Source organism: Macrobrachium rosenbergii, chromosome 46, assembly GCF_040412425.1.
Source record: "Macrobrachium rosenbergii isolate ZJJX-2024 chromosome 46, ASM4041242v1, whole genome shotgun sequence".
In the NCBI taxonomy this organism is placed as follows: Eukaryota; Metazoa; Arthropoda; class Malacostraca; order Decapoda; family Palaemonidae; genus Macrobrachium; species Macrobrachium rosenbergii.
Window position 1 is genome coordinate 2,582,384 of NC_089786.1, and position 19,224 is coordinate 2,601,607.

Here is a 19,224-nt window from a genome sequence, read left to right on the forward strand (position 1 = left end):
TGGGGTCCAGGCTGTCTTAGACAGGTGGATGCATCATCTCTCCCCTGGGCTATTTCAGAAAGGCCTATGCTTATACTAGATGGCTGCCACATTGGAAGAATAGCCTAGTTTTAATTGTAAAGAAAACTTATTCCCATAACATTATTATACAGAAAATGTCAGTTCTCTTATTCTTTCCAATTTTCTGGTAAGTAAGCATAATTTCATACTTTAGGAAAAAATTGAAAAATGGAATGATTAGCTACCATGTTCTGTGATGGTAAATAATGGTGCAGATAAAGTAACTAATAGAGCAGGTATAATTCTTCAAATTCTTCTCATGTTTTCAGTGGAAAGGGTCCAAGGAATAATACATGCCCTGAAAAAATAGCATGTGTTTGCTAGTACTGAAAAAAGTGGATTAAATTGTAGTGTAAAATAACGATTATGCTATTTCTTTCATTTGACCTCACCCCATTTGTCTCATTTAGGAATAAATCTTCTGGGTGAGCTGTATAATTCATAGCGATGTGACACTGTTGCCTCATTAAACAGCCAGCAGTTACAAGGACCATAAAAGTGTGTAACTGTGGCAAATGGTAACATTGAAGTTTTATCCTGGAGTTTTACCTATTTGGATAATTGCACCATTTGTCCTTGTTGTCATTAACTTGCAGTTTTTGATGACATTTCATTTTGTTTTGTTTTTTAGGGGGTAATGAGGTGAGAGTGTGGGATGCTGTTGGTGGAAAACTCCTTTCAAAGTTGTCTCAGCATCACAAAACCATCACAAGTTTAGCATTTGCCTCGGACAAGAAACGGTTGCTCTCAGGGTCGCTGGACAGCCACGTAAAGATCTACGACGTCAGTACCTACACTGTTGTGCACAGTCTCGACTTTCCTGCTCCAGTTTTGTGTATGGGAGTAGCTGTAAGTTGCCCCATTTGTTATTTTGTTTTCCTCTTCAAAGGCACGTTTAGTTGTTTTTACTACTAGGTGCTATCAGATACTCTAGAATGATTGAAAGAATAGGTACATTGAGCATTAGTTTTGCCACCTAAGGCATCTTTCCTCCTCACACCCCTTCCCATGTCTTTTCACCAACACCACAGCACTTTGTGACCCTCTGTCTCCAGAGACTGAGGTCCAGGGCACTGTCTTCCCTGTTATTTATTTGGCATTGATAGTTTTAAGTGTAGGGAATTATTGGGTTGTTTTCTATATGTAATTTGCATTTTACTCTGGTAATGAAAAATTTAAATGTTTCTCCCTTCAATTGCAGCCTAAGGACTCAACGCTCGTTGTTGGAATGATATCTGGTGGCTCTGGACTGATATCCTTCCAGCACAGACGAACAGAAAGTGCACAGAAGTCTCTCCCTGGGAAGGACAAGTCTAAGAAAGCTAAAAACATTTATATCGAGGACACCAGAATGAGGGCTGGCGATCATGTGAGTAATTTTTCCGCTATGTTGATAATTATTGACAAATTTTCCTTTAGTGGTGCAAGCGATGTTTTGTACACAGAAAAATGTCTGTTCTTGTCATTGTACAGTACTTGTGTTATAGCATTATTTGGATGGCCTTTGCATATCATATTCATTCAGTCAGTTTGGTGGTTCTTGTTTCTGAAAATGAGAAGATCTGTGCTGAAGATAACTGCTGATTGGTCATAGTTCTAAATGCCATTAAAATTGAATGTTTCAGTGACTCAAATCCATATCTCATTCTCAAAAGAGGTTATTTAAAATTTTAAAATTACTATACAGTATTCACAGGGTGTTGTAGCATAATTGTATGATTTTAACTAACATTATCAATTGTTATTATACAGGACCAAATAAACATTTAACTTGAAAGGAGAGTTTTTTACTCTGTTGATACAAATTGATCTTGATGAGTTTACTCCAACATTGCAGGTGGTTAGTCCGGAAGAAGTAGCAACCTTGGCTAAATATGATGTCCATTTTCGGAAGTTTCAGTACAGCAAGGCACTGGATGCAGTTCTTTTGCCTTATGTCTGCCGAGTAAAGCCCCATGTCACTGTGAATGTTCTTCGTGAACTGATAAAGTAAGTGTAATGTAACATTCAGTTATGCTCCATTGTACGAAGTTGTCAAGAATTAAGATTATTATAATCTGAGGAAATTGCTGCTGTAATTTTTGTGTGTGTGATAAGTGTGGTATTACTTAGATAATAGGTCTATACAGTATATTCTGCTTCATATTAATTGTGTTCTTGTTGGGTTTATGACCCTTAATGGTACTGTAATGCTTTTCTTGTCATAGAGGTTTCTTTTTTTTGCTTCTGTTTAAAAATTTTAGTTTTCTTTTAAAGCACTCCACAATCTATAAGGTTTCCTGAAGCATGTAATGTTTTTCGCAGGCGTAGAGGGCTAAAAACAGCGGTAGCTGGGAGGGACGCCAAGGAGCTGACACGTCTCATGGAATTTATAAAGAAGAACATTCGTCACCCCTTATACAAGCAGACATTGATGGATGTCACACACACGCTCATTGGTAAGTTATCTAAGGGAAGTCATGTTTAGTATGATTTTCATAATAAACACCCTGGTTAAAAATCCAAACATTGTCTGTAATGTATGTAAACGAATGGGTAGCAGGATTCTTACATGCTTGTCACCCTTAGACTCTGGCCCCTAGATTTTACTCTCATAACTTAGACTTATGTACAGGCAGTCCTCGGTTATTGGCGGGGGTTCCGTTCTGGGGGTGTGATGATAACCGAAAATCGCCAATTTCCGGCGCTTTTTCTGCGATTTTCGGACTTATCGGCACCGAAAAGTGCCGATTTTCAGTTATTGGCACCTCTGTTAGATATGTATTGGCGCCAATACCCAGTTATCGGCGCCGATAAGCGGAAATTGGCGATTTTCACCGCCGAAAATTGCCAATTTTCATCGCTAGGCAAGCCCCATAAAACTGGATCGCCATTAACTGAGCCCGCCATTAACCGGGGACTGCCTGTAACTGCTTTAAACCAAATCGGCTTTCTCACATTTCACTGTTTCTTATTTCATCTGGCTCAGATGGGACTCGACTCTTTTTGCTGAACCATTTGCAGCATTGAATATGAATCTGATTACTCTTTATCATGAAGGAGTGTGATGTTGGATGGCATTCCCTAGGGGAGGCATCATTTATACTTTGTCTTCTTTACACTTGATGATACTAGGGGCTCTTGTCATTCACCTGTAAAATCTCAGGGTTTGTGGAGAAACACACTTAATGTTTGAAAATAATCGTATTTAATGGTTCCCGTAGTGTAAAGTTCATTATTTGTATATCATAGTTTCTGCCTTTGGAGACTGGACTAAGTCAGTAGTAGAAAAGTAACTCTTTTACTTAACTAATAACCTGTGTAATTGGAAATAGCATACTTACACTGCAGGTTGCATCAGTTCTCAATTTTTTTTTTTTTACTGCTTAATGACATTAGAATGTGGAACATGAAAAGTGAGTACATTATGTGTATCTCGAGAAAGGTTGAAATTGTTTATAGGTAACTTGAATTTATATTAAAGAATTTTAATGAGTAAAAATATGATTTTCATGAATGAGGAGCTTATCAGAACTAAAGAGTTATAAAGCAGAGACAGTATTGTACTTCAAAAATACAGAAATGGCTTTTCATGAAATCTCATTTAATGCTGGAATGGAATTTGTTTATGTTCATTGCAGATGTATATGAAGACGAGTTAGATGACAGCCCTGCTCTAGTGAAGCATTTCAGGAATTTAAGGAGTGAGGTAAGCTTTTGTGTTTTTTTTAACGAAAAGTGTGTTTCAAATTGATGAGTATGATTCACACATTCAGCAATTTGTGTGATTGCTGGAGGCCACTGAATTTAACATTCTAGCCTTGAAAAGGTAGGCCTAAAGAATTTGGTACATAATGCTGGAAAATCAAGAATAATTATAGCCACTACCCAACCAGTTACATTCCAGATGGCCGTTCGTATCTTGAATTGTTTGTACTGTAAGTTGGTTTTTAATATGTAGTGCATAATTTTTGTTGATGTTTACATTCCCGAGTTAACTTGGGAGTCATAGATTATACTATTTTCACTGTTTTTTGAATCATGCAGTATTACTTAAATATTACTGTGGATGTTAGCAAGGTAAAAAGAAGAAAATAAAATTTAGATTCATGCAGCTTTCAAAATTTAACATGTTTCCCATGCTTTGAAAGTGATGAACTTGGAGAGAATTTTGCAGGAACAGCATCCGACATTGGAAGTTCACAAAGTAAACAATGCACACTGCCATCTGTTAACAAAATTACAAACTAAACATTTCCTATGAGGAGAGGAAGTGGAGAAAATGGGAATTCATCAGAGAATGAGTTAAATCGGGAAGATAGAAATAAGTAGGAATATTTTATGAGTATGAACAAGTATTCTCACGATTGTAAGAACACGTGATAGTTAATCACGAGAATACTCAGGATAATCAGGAACAAGGTCTTCTTTTTCCATGCGTTCTTTTCTTTGCAAAAATTCTTACTAGCAGAATAGGTGTGACCCTGTCTGCTGTATAGTTACTATTTGTTATTTAGTGTAGTAATGATTATTAAGTGCTCAGACTAGTTATTTATATTATTTGTTGTATATTACAGTAGCTGTTGTTATTTAGCTGGTTTGATGTCAGATTTTGCTTTTAAAACTTAGTATGGTAATTCTTTTATTACTATGGTATTATAGTTTTGTTGATTTGTGTCATTAATTAATAGGTTTTAGTACTGTATATTAAGTTGATATCCCTGTTTTATTTTTTTGTTAGTAGTACTATTTTTTCTCCTGTAATATATCCCTTCTGAAGAAAAGCTTAAAAGAAAAGAACAAGAAAGCCATTGTTGCCACATATATCATCTGATTAGTTAAGGATGAGTCCTCTGTTCTCAAAGGTTTCTACATTAGCGGCCATTTCATTCTCGTACACAGCAACACAGAAGGATCATTAACCGTGTTAAATCCCTGTATGTGTACTGTAGCGTTCACCTCTGTACGTGTTGAACTCTTGTCACAATTCCTGGATGTTAGGAGCCTTGTGCCCTGAATGCTAATGCTACTCCATCAACTCAAAAATCTTACTAAATCTTAGGCCTGCTTTTCTGTGTATCTTAAATTGTTTTTCACTAATCTTCCCTTCCTTCTTGCTACATGACCAAATCAAATATTGTTTCTTCTCTCTTTTATGAACTTTGCCATGCTTTTGTTGTACATCTACACTCATACTTTCTTTACTCTACAGGCACTGTGTAGACATTTCACATCAGCAACCTTTTCCATCCTTCTTTCATTTACATTCATCAGCCATGCCACACTTCTTTCTTGAATAGTTGGCATTATAACCCCCTTTATACTCTCCAACATTCTCCTCCCTGAGGACTAGGTTGCAAGATGCTTTGTAAAATTCTTGCCTTTATCCGTGTAGTTCACCTCATCTTTAATTATTCCATCATTTAAAATACTTGCCTCAAAAGGTCATAGTGAGTCAGGCACTTCTAATCTGTCATCCATACTCCACCTTCTTGGCTATATTTATCATTATGATCATCGTTCATGTTAATATTCAATTTCACCCTTCTCCTTGTACAAACATTTTCACAGTTTTCATGCAGAGTTATTCTCTGCAACTCATACATGTTGCATTCTTGTTCACACACTCACTTGATGAGTAATGGGATTAATGACTGGATCTTTGAAAAATTTGTCTTATCTCTTCAGAAGTATTGAAGGGCATTAGTTTGAGTGAGGAATAGATTACTGTACAGTATACCTATTGTGGTAATGTAGTTTGCACCAATAAGTTTTTAGTGAGAATGAAAAATGTCTCAGGCAGTAGTTTTGTAATTTAGTTTCAACACAGAATTCAGAATTTCACCAAGAACCATCTGATGGCGTTGATTTTTGGAACAGTGCGTGCAGGGAGCAGAGTTGAAAGACTTTCTTGTTTACACAGATCTACGTTGAAATGGAATTGACTCGCGAACATGCTTCTCTGATGGGTGTTCTTCAGATGTTCCTCGCTGTTTCCAGCGCCGATGAAGTCACTGCTGCAGGAAATGCAAAAGAGCCCCAGTTGTTGCTGCCTGGTAATTCTGCCATGCCGTCACCTGCCAAATCTGTAGAGAAGGCTGTTCCAATGGATCTTGTAGAAGTTAGCTGAAAAATAAATGTGTTGAAATAACGAGATGTAGTTTAATGGTCCCTTGCACAAATGGGTTGCATTATTCTTAGCATGATGAATGCATTCCTTACTCATTCAGTTTAAATGTTATGCTTTTGAAATGTCACACAATAAAACTAGAAACTGCAATTTAACCATAAAACATATTTTACTTACTAACTCCTCTAGTGGTTTTCTATCATGGCACCGAGAGCAGCCGTGAAACCAGCATTGTAGTCGCAGGCAACTTCATTGTGAACGTAGTCGCCACGGTCATCAGTATAGGCATCATACTGGCAAGGGAGCGTAATGTCACATTTAGGTCGAGTAGAGAATGGATACTTGAAACTGTCACTCATTTTTTATTGCCAGAGTTGTCTCAGAACCTTGTAAGTACTGAGGTTGAATGATTATGCTGTCAGCAGGTAGTATTACTCTGTGTCAGGAGTTCTCAGGAATTCTAAGACAGGAGAGTATTTTTGGTTTCTAATATGTATGTTTATATTGTTATTGAGTGCTTGAAGAGGTATTTTATCTATAGTAGAGTACAGTATTTCAAGCTAAATTAAAAGAGGAAAACTGGTTAGTTTGTAGCCTAGCACTACTGTTGATAGATGTAGATTTCACTGATGTAGATTTCACTCGAATGCATGTTTGTTACTAATATAAAATACATATATGTATATAAGGTGTTGGTTATAATTTTATTATGAATATTTTTGTAACATGCTTACTTCAAAAGCACACTAGTCCTGACTGAAAAATTATGTAAAGGAAAAGAAGTAATTGTATGTACAGTACATCACTATTCAGTTTTCTATCTGATATTTATATATTTTAATAATTTTCTCCTGTTTGCCTGTAATACACTCAAAAGCTTTCAATTACTGTTAAAATATTTCCATCTTATCACAGGCTTTGCTTAAAAGTCTGTGTATGCATGCATTTTGAGAAAATTCATAAAAACATGTATTTTGAAATAAATTTTTTTGAGAATGAAGTAATTTTACAACTTAGAGTTAACAAGGTACAATGATATCAAGTCTTGCAAAGGGCGAAAAATTCAGGCCATACCTCATCTGGTCCTCCAACGACGGCACCATAAAGGATTTGAGGATTGGGACCAGGATTATCAAATGCACTTTGATCGCAAGTCGCCGGCATATCAGGACACGAGCTGTAAAAAAGAAAGCGGCTCTTATTTAGTTTCATCTTTTTCAAATATGCACCACTTTAGTTTTGAGTGTTATTTAAAGCGTCACGCAATATTATGCTTCAACCATCTGGGAAATAAGGTTTTCCGTTATTAGCATTATGTGATGGAGAATGTTGTATGATAGAGTTACCAGCTGGAGAGTTTTTAATATAAAAAAGTGAGGCTGTGGGACTATTAGGATTACCATGTGATTTATTAAAAGCATTCATTGGAGAGTTGGCCAGATTATATGAAAGTGTCATAGCAGATTAGGAGCCAGTTAGTTTAACAAGACCAGTAAATCACATTTTTAGACTTAGGGCTGGCCAAGCTGTGTTCTTATGAATGAAAATTGATCTAGGTAAGATTGAAGTAAAAAAGGTACCACATGAAAGAAGAGTTTATGGCAGCAATACCATACAAAGGAAGAGATGGCACACTGCGATGAAATCGTAAAGAGCCCAAGTAAGCATGTCATCTACAAGGATGTCCCTACTCTCACATTTGGATGACACCCACATTGTCTGAAATGCTTCTTGTATCACCAATTGGAGGATGATATTCACAGCCATCATAACAACACCATTAGCACCAATATAAGACAAAAATAGATCTTTGCCATTGAAAATAGCAACAGCACCCTTTTCTTTGTTTCACTCAAGAATTCTTTATTCTCCCCATTACCATCCTGAGAAGATCCGTAGCCAAACCAGCAGGACTTATGTAGTCTATTTTACAGTTATTTTACCAGAACACTGTGAAGTCTTGGAGCGTGGAAAGGAAAAAGGGAAAGCTATGTTCTGTTTTTGGAGGTGCCAATATTATGGTGTATTCAGATCTGAAACTGTTGAAAACTGTTACTTTGTGGGCAACTGTACATTTTGTGTGTCCGTACGAGCGTTTGTTGCACAGTACTGTATATTATGTTCGTGTGATATGCTGACCTTATCATTTTAACTTATGCATGTGGCTCCTCACCATTGTGTATGTGATTTCTTAATCTGAATTTTGATGTTGTCTGCGAATATGTAACTAAGCGTTGTGCAATCCTTTACCTGGAGCGATGATGTGGTTTTTGTGGTGGGTTGTTTCCAAATCCTACAACGAATGAATGGCTGTGGGCTCCTAGAATGTAGTTTATTTGGCTCTCACCAAATGCTCTGTTTGCATCAGTATCAATACCCAATTTAGCTCCCTGGAAGCAGAAAAAAGAGTTAAGGTTTGTCTTTCTTTTGACATTGTACTCTACACTTTTACTTGTAGGAGAGGACTGTTTTTGTTATAATGGCCAAGAGCTTCATTATTTCTGGTTAAAGTCTGGTAAAGCTACAAGTTCCATATATTATTTTCATGTCCCTTTTCATCTGCATGAATACTGAATGTGGCTTGTTCTGATTTACAAGCTGCTTGGTGAGTTTTATTGGTAGACATTTTCTTGTTTAGTAACAGTACATGTTTACTGTAATCTAAATTGACAGGTTTTACAAGATGAATTATTATCTGTTTTGCTATACTTCTCAAATTTGAACTTCCATGAGTTTTTTCTTAACATTCAACTTTTCTTAACTGAATGAATGCTGCCCCTTCATATTGTTATTTTAGGTAAATTTAATTGACATAAAGTGTTTATCTTGAACACCTTGTGATGTCTCCAACATATTGTAAGTGTTTATCACTTATTTGAATGGAAGAATAATTTTTTGTCAGTACTCTGTTTTTGATGGTATATGCTTGACGTCTTGTAATCCCAGTGTTGTAGATTAAGGACCACTTGATGAAATGTTAGTGTTTTAATTAGTTCTGATTATGCAATCAGTAACTTACTGAAAAAATGCAAAAGGTGGTCATAACTTGGATATGGTACTGCATTAACCCATGGAGTGTGCAGTAATCACATAAAACAATGAATTCTTTCTCTTACAATTATATATTGTACTTCAGAAATACCAAAGTCCCCCATTATTGCTATTTTTCTGTGAAGTAAGTATAATTTTCTCTCATACAAAACGCTAGGAAGTGAAGACTGATGAGTAAATTCTGTACCCCTTGATTGTTTATAGTCAGGACAGCTTGAGCTGTCACTCGTAACCCACGGATTAGTGTGTTTAGAAATGCAAGTGGCTTCTTACCAAAAGGCCAAGGAAGGCAACATTCGCTGCGTGACGGTTGGTACCCCACTTGTCGAGGTAGATCAGTCCACCAGGGGTGTACTGAGCGTCATTTCTCAGGTAGCTCAAGAACTGAGAGAAGGTGTCGCGGAACAAGGAGTCAGAATCCATCATTGTGTAGAGAGCCTGTAAGGAATTAGAAGTCATACCTTAGGACAGATTATGTTAATATTATAATTATTTGAAAGATGATTGTGCAGGAAACAGACGGTGCTTGTTGTTATTACAGGACAGTAGTTTTATACAGTTATGCAATACTGTATTATTTTCTCTGTGGGTTTTTGAACGCTAGTGAATTGTACAATGTGTATGCATTGGAAAGTGTAGTTTAATGTATAACTAATTGCTGTTCTCTGCTAACATGCAGTACAGTATGTTAGTATATTGCCTACATTTCGTATGTAACAGGCCTTATTTGTCCTCACAAATGATAGCTGATTGCAATACAACTTTGTTTTTTGTTTATTTTAGTGTTAGCCCATACTCTTGGATTTTAATACTGTACGCAGTTTCTGTTAATATGATTCTGACATATCACTAAGACTAAGAGCTGTATTATTTATGCTGAGATTTCCACACTTGCCAAGATTATAGCATAGAAAGAATCTAAAATTGCTTCAGCTCTGTCAGGCTCATTTTGTGGTAAGCAATCAACATCTCTTCACCAGAAGAGCATGGAAGAGTACTTACATATACACCTGCTTTTTTATCATCCCAGTTAAATCCTTGAGCACCGTACTGGAGGGAAAACTCGTCCCAGTGTCCTCGAGCTTTCTGTAGGTAAGAGCTGTCCCCAGTAGCTCTGAACATCCAAAGTGCTGACCAACACAGCTCGTCACCATAACCGCTCCATGACCTGTGTGCAGTTAAAGGTGTAAAATGTATCTGAGTAATTTCTTTAGCTTGATATTTAATAATGCAAGACGACACAAATGGGAAATTCAACTTTTTGATGCGAAAAGAAAGATCAGATGAACAACACACCACTTATACTCAGAAGAAGCTAACCAACTAAATTTATGACTCATTAATTTCTCCCACCAGGATGTATATTCTTTATGAATACCTATAAACTGCACTACTGTACTGTATTTTTTTGTCCAGCATTAGTCAGTGCATTAGGAACAATGGCCTGTGTCCTACAGTATTTATTTCTGGTCATCATCACTCAGGAATTCTGAGGAAACTTGCATTATTGATCTTGCCATGGTGGGTTCTGACACAGTTAGGCACAAGGCCCCATCTCTGAGTTGTACTCATTCTCTGTGGGGACTTGTGTCACATTTTTTACCAGACTGCTCTACTTTTGTTTTACTTGACTGTACTCTGTTTGCCCAGTTTATTTCAATACTTGTGTACTGATGTGGAATAACTGTTCAGTGAATGTCACTTGTTCTGTAACATAACAGTAGTTTACCTTTATGATCTTTGATGTTAGGTTGCAAAGAATATGACATGTCCCTCTCGGCTTCAGAATTATGCATTTTTTGTGGAGTTGCAGTCAGTATTACTCTATGAGTTATGCATTGGTATTTTTCCTTCTAAAGTTAGAAATAATAGATAAGAATGCTGATACTTGCTTGTAAAAATCTCCAGCCTGAGGAATGGAAGTATCGTAGGTCTGGCGATACTGGTCTGCGAAGTCATACAAGTCCTTTGCTGCTTCCAGGCACTGGCTGGAATAACCAGAGTCGACGTCCTTGTTGGGGAAAAGGGGAATTTTCACTTAAGTTCATTCCTGAGAAGAAATCTCAGATAGTTTTGAAAAACCGAAGGGAAAACATAACTGTACTTCACTTAAGTTTTCACGTCACAATGAAGGTGATTATTGTCAAATCTCCTCTTACCTTAAAAACAATTGATGCTGCAGCCAGAGCAGCTGCTGTTTCACCGGCTAAGTCTGATCCTGTTGATAGATAACTATGTTAGATTGTAGAGTGACTGACAAGATGCCTTCTCAATGCCAGACTTGTAACCATTTATATCCCAAGCTGTTGTTTTGAAAGTGCAGAGGGAGGAAGGGAATTCTAAAGGTACTTTGTTGAATGTTATTTTTAAAGGAGACAAAAAATTATAATGTCCTTTTGATTTACAATTAGAACAAGGTAGTCTAAAATCCAGATATACACCCTTTGACTGAAAGCTTAAGCAAGATGAATATGTAACTTGCACGTAAAGTGACAGCTTTTGGGGTGCAGAGAAATTATATTAAATTAAAGTGCTATGATAACCCTTTTGTCTGAAACATGTTGGCTGCAGGTCTGATGTTATATGACCACCAAATGAAGCCTTCCAGTTTTTCAGCGAGTACTGTATAATTATTACTTGCGTTCATATATCATGGCCACCTCGAAGCAATTTAAAGATTGGTTGAACGCTACTGTAATTTTCTTTGCTGATTCTGTGTATTTAAAGGACGTAAGTAAAAAATGGCAGTTTTTCATTCCCCACAGTATCTCTGAGGCAGTCTGACAGCTTTAGCTTTTGTGGAAAGAGGATGGAATAAAAGATTATACAGGACTCTGATGATAAGACAGTTTGCCCTGTGAAGGACAGATTACTAGAACTGGTTCAACTAAAGGCATCACTTAGCTTTCCCATCAGCTGATCAGGTATGTATATACACTGATTTTTTGCTGAATTGTTAATTTGTTTTTATCCGTTTGTCATTTATCTGTAAATTACCCTCTACTTTCCTTAGCCATTTTGGTTTATCATATGTCCTCATACTTAATGATATATGAGTCATAAGTATGCATATGGTTACATACTCCAAATTGACTAAATCTACAGCATAAGGGCCAGTGATGACTGTTATCATCCCACTCCATTTGGGGTCATAACAATTGACACTTACAAAGTAGCTGGAACTTGTTCACTGATGTACCTGGGGTTGCAGCTCGGGAGAGGTTAGGGGTGAGGTGGCCAAAATTTTGTCTCGTACAAGTCGTTCGATTATATTCATAAACTATTGGTAATACTTTGCCGTTGGTGATTGGTCATAGATGAATAGTGTAGCTTTTCCATTAATTGTAGGTTTTTATATATCAGTTGCATTCTTTCTATGATTCTTGTAGTTTTCGTATACTTGACAGATTTTAGCAGGGAGCCAGTTAGGCACCTCTCCTCATACTTTAACCAGGGTACACTCATGTTCTTGTTCATGTAGCTATGAACTCCCTCCTCATTTTGGACAAGACTAAGCTGCATTTAATGGGGGACAAGTGATCAAAGCTTCATTAGATGATGATTTAGACATTTGGTCACACATAACAGAGACAACTGACCTGGGGCACTGGAGGTGATTTTGAATGATGGTCTAGACATTGTCATCTGCTCTGGCCTCCCCCAGTAAGCGTGGTCAGCATAACCATCACCAACCTGAATATAGAAAGGAGAATTACGTACCTCAGAGGGTTGGGGAATACTATCACATAGCAAGGAACCACATCATTTTTTTTAACCAGAGCTGTTTTTGCCTTGCAGTCGAGGTCCGATAGAGATTGGTAAACTGTTTTCCCTGAAATCACAGACCAGTCTTGGGCGTAGTTTTCCCCTGACCATTTCCATTAGAGTTTTGTGAAGACTTTTCCTTTGTACTATTCCCAGATGAATTTGGAGGACACTTTTTACTGTACTATTTGCAGAAGATTTGCAGAGCACTTTGACGTTTTCATCCCACAGCAAAGAGAAGGACCTTTTCTCCTTTTGACTGTTTGTTGGAAAGATTGGTGAGCTTTTCCTTTGCTATGAACAAGAGTGAAAAAATACTGTATATATACCAGAAACAGAAGAGACTGGAGAACACATTTTCCAAGACTTTTCACAGGAAGAGGAAAAATTCCTTTTCTGTTGGCTGTGATTGCATAGTACTAGTTCTCCATGTTATTCGCAGAGATCGCAACGTTCTCTCTTTATTGTTGACAGAAAATCAGGAAAAGGCTTGTTATGTTTTAACATTCACAGAAGAGAGTGGAAAGGCAATTTTTGAATACAGTCTGTAATTTTCAAGGATTATATGTTGTTTTGTCAGTGAGAAGTTTTCTTTAATGTTACTACATTGTAATTTTTATATATAAGTTTCCTGTTGACTATTCACAGAAGTCTAGAAAGGAAACTGTGTTTCCAATTAGTAACACCAACAGACACATTTGGAAATACTCTACCTGGCCATAGAGTTCAAAGTGACTGGTGTGTGCTTTGAGGAAGTAATCTGTTGCCCACTTGACTGCAGCTCGACCATAATCCAGTTGCCCTGAAACAATTACAAATGCATCAGGAATTCTCTGGAAATTGTAACAACTCTGAAATTTTCATTTCATATTTATATCCTCTTGGCCTGGGTAGTTCTGGCCACATGACTTTTAAAATACCCATAGAAAAATGTCTTATTTTTCATTCCCATCCAAACTGAGTTCAGAAATATGACACAAAATACTCCCAAAAAACAAGATCAGTCTTAACTTCAGTAAATTCATTTTGAGAAGTGAAACATATTTGAAACATATTCCTCCAAAAATCACTTAGTAATTTTATCGTGGAGCAAGTATTGCCTGTAACAACACAAGATTGTGTACCTAGCAGTAGATAATTCCTTACCAGCAGCGTTCTGTCCATCATAAAAGTCAATCAGACCCCAGGCAAGGAATGTGGCTGTGAAGGCCATTGGGAAGCCGAACTTCACGTGATCACCAGCTGATGGAAGACACCAAAAGAAGATTGTATGAATGACGCTGTTGATATTTATAACTACAGTTATGCAGTGGCAAGCAGCTGTGCTATAATATTGATGGAATTTCATCCTCGAATATCAAATAAACAAGAATTTTAAGTTTGGCAGCCTTACCATCATAGTACCCTCCAGTGAGGTCATGTCCAACGTCCGAACCATCTCCCAAGGCAGAGTCCCACCTCCAGGTCACCCTCTGGTCTGAAGGAAGAGGCCCAGATCGCTGAGCTTCGTAAAACAGGTAGGACATACACAGCGCCTGAAGGAAAATATTAATTTATAATCATTGCGGAACAAGACTTAAAACCCATGAGGTTGATAAGGAATTCCCATAGGTTACAATGTCCTTATGTAAAAGCAGAGGCGAGTAGAGCTAAAAGAAGATTGAAATTTGAACAAAATGAGATGACTCAGTAAACAGGTACTGCAGTTATATGCACATGTAAACAGCAGTACAGAAATGAGTAGGATAACAGCTTCTCCAAAGTTTATAAGAAATTTCATTGGTTCCCGTTTTGATTTCAGGAATCAAAGGAATCTAAAGTTGTTCTGATAATCCTTCTAAGTCTGGCCTCAGTCAAGTTTGGCAACCTTTGTCTTCGACAGATGTTGCCAACTGAGAAAGTAACTATATTGAGCATTATTACAGAATCCTGTGGGACAGGTAACCAAAGGGTAGTAAAGGAGACAGTAATGATTAACCTCGGTGGAATGGGAGTAAGGATTAACCTCAGTGGAAATGCTAGACCCACCTCTCAGGCAACTGCAAAAGAGACAAAGGGCTCTTACCTGTTTATAATCATAAGGACCCATACCAGTTGATGGGCAGTCATCTGAACCACCTGCAAAAAAGTAGAGGAATTCTTTGATGGAAAGTAGGACTTGCAGTTGACACAGCCAAATGGTAACTAGGAAAATAATGAAATGGTTATAATTTTAGTTGGTGTTTTGTATGTTGTGATATAGTTGCTCAAATTTGGAAAGTGTGAAGCATGCCTTGGGATGTCTTTTTTTTCAATAGTTTTGGCTTACTTTGGAATGAACAAAGAATTTATTCTGGCCTTGTATTTGCTGTAAAGTTGGATTTTTCGTAATATTCACTGCCAGATCATGTTTTGACCTACTCATGTTGTATATTTTGCTGGAAGTTTACAATAAGTAACTTAAAAGTTGCAGCTCTCAGTTTTTCATTTCAGCTGAAACATATATCACCATCTTTGAGGATCTGTAGGGGGCAAGCGGTGTCAGTTCACGATGAAGGAATCACCAGATGTTTCTTCCTTTTTCGCACACTCGTAAATCGACAAGAATTACGTGAGTACTTTCAGGTACAGACTTAAGATTTTAGGTGTTGCATGTTTCAGTCACCTGAGTATAAAGATTGGACTTAAAATATGAAGCCAGATCTGTACAGCAATTTGAAATTCTGAGTTTTTGATGGCTTTAAAATATTTGGGGCTCATGCTGAACACTGACATCATGAAGAGGAATTCGATTAAGCTGCCACTTACTGTATTGCAGATCTGGGAAGCACATGGCTCTTACCTTCTCTGCTCATACTTTTGCTGTAATTTGTTGAATATTATCGGTGCCACAATTTGTAGCTGTCAAGTTGTCTTAGAGCCATTATTCAGATGGCCTATGCTTGTAAGGGGGTTTAGAGTCGGGGAGAAAGGATTTACCCTGAAGCTGCCACATCTTGGGAAGTTCCATAGCCGTTGTACCATGATCTTCTAAATTTCTGACTTTTGAGGTGCATTTTGCCACACAGCGGAATAAGTACCCTGAAGAGATTTTGATTGTGGAGGATAGGAGAGGGGCATCTTTGAAGTCGATGAAAATTTGAAAATGTTTGTGGAAGCAAATGTTGAGGGTGTAAGAAAGGTAATTTACAGGTTGAAGAATGGAAGGACACCTGTTGTTGATGTGCTGCAAGAGAAGCTGAGGCATGGTGACGCTGTGGCAGAGTGACAGACCAGGGTGTATAAGGTATTTCTGGATGAGGGAAATATTCCAGAGGGATGGAAGCCAAGAAAAGTAACTGTCCCGTTGTAAAACAGAGAAAGTGGTAGGATTATAAGGTTTTGCTTGAGACACTGAAGTAGATAATAGGTTGTTTTATAGGGGAAGAGCATTGGTCTTAAAATATGTGGATCTAGTGCTTATTATCAAACAGTTGGAAGGGCATAAATAGACAATTAAAATTGCTGTCTAAAGGGTTAGCTTTGCATGAAAGTATATGGAATAAAATGAAAGTCCGGTGCAGGAGTCCTTGGAAGAAAGAAATCCTCCGGTCATAAAAAGATTACTGAATCTTATAGCTTTCTGTATCTCAGTTTTCATTCATTTCTGAAATGGATTTATATTGAGAACAATAGAAATCATCAAATATTAAACTCCACTCTTGCTACCCGAAAAGAAATAGCTGTCAAGACTTTTCATTATACAATAATCCAAGGCTTCATTTCTGAGAATGCTTATAGAAAGGATTCTGACCTTTGGATACCAACTCTATCAAACTGTAAGGATTACGAAACTTACCACACACATCTACTCCATTCATGAGTGCCCCAACCACAATGGGTTTGCTGCCTGAAAAATGAGGCGTGATAGTGAATTCCACCTGCCATCCTGGTTCAGCTTCCCACCCTGGAGACTGGAGCTTAAAGTTGTAGTTGTCCACCATCTCTGTGGATCCACTGTCAAACTGAATAAAGAAGAAGAAGAATGAAAAGAAAGTGACTCACGTAGCAATATTACAAAGGATCCTGTTAAGCATAGGGGATGGAATGTTTCTATTTAGGGAAGACAGGGGATAGAAGAAAAAGGAAGTGTTTTATCAGATGTTCAAGGAAAGAAATAGTGGTATCACATATCTCCCAAATTTAAGAGGGCAATCAGGTAAGCATTCTCTGCTGCAAAGACTGGCCCCCAACAATGAAAGCAAATTAAAAATAAAGTGTAAGACAAGCAACTGTTAGCACTTTTCTTCATGTTCTAAATCACACATTAAAACTGTAGTAAGTGCGTCTAGGAACAACCTAAGCGTAAGTCACTCGTGTGAATTTACCTCAAGGGAATTGACTGCATTGTTAAATTTAAGCTCGACAGTAAGTCCGGTGAACGTAGTTGTGGCTGCTGCGGAAAACGTAGCTGTGTAAGTGCCGCTTCCTTCACTCGTTATGCTGATGCAGGTGCATTGCTGGCTCTGAGCCCCTGCAAAAATAAAAGAAATAAAACTTTGCAGACGATTTTGTAAAGGAAGAGAGACCAAGAAAGGAAGAATTAAGTGAAAAGATGCCAAGGAGTACAACATTGGCATTCTAACCTGCTATCAGACCAAGCAGAAGCAAAGCCTGTGATACGAGAAGGACTGTCCTCATGGTTCTACCCAGGCCCTTGCCAGTAGCAGCTCAAGAGTGTGTCTTGGGTTGCATGTCAGTCTCTTTTGTAGGGCATCTCTCGCCCACATCGTGGGAATCTCCATCTGTGTCTCCTGACGTAAGCAGATGATAAGCAATTCAAGAAAATTCACAAGTGTTTCGCTAGAGCATTCATTTTGGGATCGTTATCAGTCAGGAGTGGGTGGGTTGTGTTTTGGTAATTATAACAAGTTTTGTCTGGTTTTAACCTTCATTTTAATTTAAGCTGTGTGCAGCTTTCCTTTATTTCTCTGTTTCAGTCTATAAATTGTTTGTAATTATTTATATATATATATATATATATATATATATATATATATATATATATATATATATATATATATATATATACTGTATATTATATATATATATATATATATATATATATATATATATATATATATATATATATATATATATATATATATATATATATATATATATATATATATATATATATATATATATATATATATATATATATATATATATATATATATATATATATATATATATATATATATATATATATATATATATATATATATATATATTATATATATATATATTATATATATATATATATATATATATATATATATATATATATATATATATATATATATATATATATATATTATATATATATATATATATATTATATATATATATATATATATATATATATATATATATATATATATATATATATATATATATAAAGGATTTGACAAAGGAAAAATCTATTTCTGGCCCGGGCCCGTGTCACCGTATGAAATAATCCATTCAGCACTTGTTTCTAGGTAATTCCGTTGCTAGATACCAGAGAAAAGCTAAATGTAAAGCTGGGGTTACTACCCCAGAGCGAGCTCAAGAAATGGAGTCGTATATATGGTAACAGATTGTATGCCCTATAAAGATTCCCAATGTCAAAAGTCCCAACGAGAGAGGTGCCGATACAAGCCCATGCACTACTCACTGTACACAAGGCAACACTAGTCGCATTCCATGTTAGCACCACCCCACTAGAATGATGTTTACCATGGGAGGAGAGAATGAAAAACAGGGGTGGGTCATACACGAGCCTCTCCCAGAAATAGATTTTCCTTTGTCAAAATCCTTTTTCTGGATCGGGACCCGATAATAACAGAGAAATAAATATCATTCTTATGCTATTAAAGACTTTAAATAGAGACATTGAAAACTAGGGGAGAATTCCACCTGAACATTAGTAAGGTCCTCGAAATTCATGTAATGAAAATAAATGTAAGTACCACCGTGATAAGAGCATGAGCTTTGGAATTGAACCTGAATAGGTTTGTATTAAGAAAACACTTGCTGCCTAATAGCAGACACAATGACAGTATTTATTATGTTTGTATGTATGTATAGTACAGTACTGTATATTTTTTGTATTACAGTATATCCATATGGCTCACGTAACTCATATTTTCTTGTATGCATAATAGGAATAATAATGATAAAAGTAAAGATAAGATAAGAAATCTTAACATTATTTTATAAGTAATTATCATTGCTCA

At 36.7% G+C, this 19,224-nt stretch overlaps 2 protein-coding genes across 4 annotated transcripts in view; one reads left to right on the top strand and one right to left on the bottom strand.

The window, feature by feature from the left end:
- LOC136830155 (U3 small nucleolar RNA-associated protein 15 homolog) overlaps positions 1 to 19,224 on the top strand; it is a 33,225-nt gene that overhangs the window by 11,337 nt on the left and 2,664 nt on the right. The window contains exons 6-12 of one of the 3 annotated variants that reach the window (XR_010850565.1): positions 692 to 909; positions 1,262 to 1,429; positions 1,898 to 2,049; positions 2,365 to 2,498; positions 3,681 to 3,748; positions 11,986 to 12,144; positions 15,458 to 15,575. Coding sequence is in view for 1 of the 3 variants with exons in the window: in XM_067089357.1 (XP_066945458.1) it covers positions 692 to 909; positions 1,262 to 1,429; positions 1,898 to 2,049; positions 2,365 to 2,498; positions 3,681 to 3,748; positions 5,963 to 6,169 (947 nt within the window). In the remaining 2 variants the exon portion in view is untranslated. Of the gene's footprint in view, positions 1 to 691; positions 910 to 1,261; positions 1,430 to 1,897; positions 2,050 to 2,364; positions 2,499 to 3,680; positions 3,749 to 5,962; positions 6,191 to 11,985; positions 12,145 to 15,457; positions 16,970 to 19,224 lie in introns of those variants that run through there. The other 2 variants (XR_010850564.1, XM_067089357.1) reach the window with 2 other exon arrangements.
- Positions 5,835 to 17,744, bottom strand: LOC136830154 (endoglucanase E-4-like). The gene is made up of 16 exons (XM_067089355.1): positions 17,590 to 17,744; positions 17,332 to 17,477; positions 16,803 to 16,968; positions 15,051 to 15,103; positions 14,379 to 14,520; positions 14,132 to 14,227; positions 13,699 to 13,787; positions 12,820 to 12,913; positions 11,380 to 11,438; positions 11,113 to 11,231; positions 10,223 to 10,388; positions 9,494 to 9,658; positions 8,420 to 8,559; positions 7,244 to 7,346; positions 6,347 to 6,462; positions 5,835 to 6,165 (listed from the first exon to the last, which is right to left on the bottom strand). The coding sequence occupies exons 1-15, from the start codon at positions 17,642 to 17,644 to the stop codon at positions 6,355 to 6,357; spliced, it is 1,701 nt and encodes a 566-aa protein (XP_066945456.1). The 5' UTR covers positions 17,645 to 17,744; the 3' UTR covers positions 5,835 to 6,165; positions 6,347 to 6,354.

Excerpts from the sequence above, each read along its gene's own strand:
- LOC136830154 (XM_067089355.1), bottom strand. The coding sequence starts at position 17,644 with ATGAGGACAGTCCTTCTCGTATCACAGGCTTTGCTTCTGCTTGGTCTG. Across the intron at positions 15,104-16,802 it reads GAATGGAGTAGATGTGTGTG|GTGGTTCAGATGACTGCCCA; the intron begins GTAAGTTTCGTA and ends ACTTTTTTGCAG. Across the intron at positions 14,521-15,050 it reads GTCCTTATGATTATAAACAG|GCGCTGTGTATGTCCTACCT; the intron begins GTAAGAGCCCTT and ends ATTTTCCTTCAG.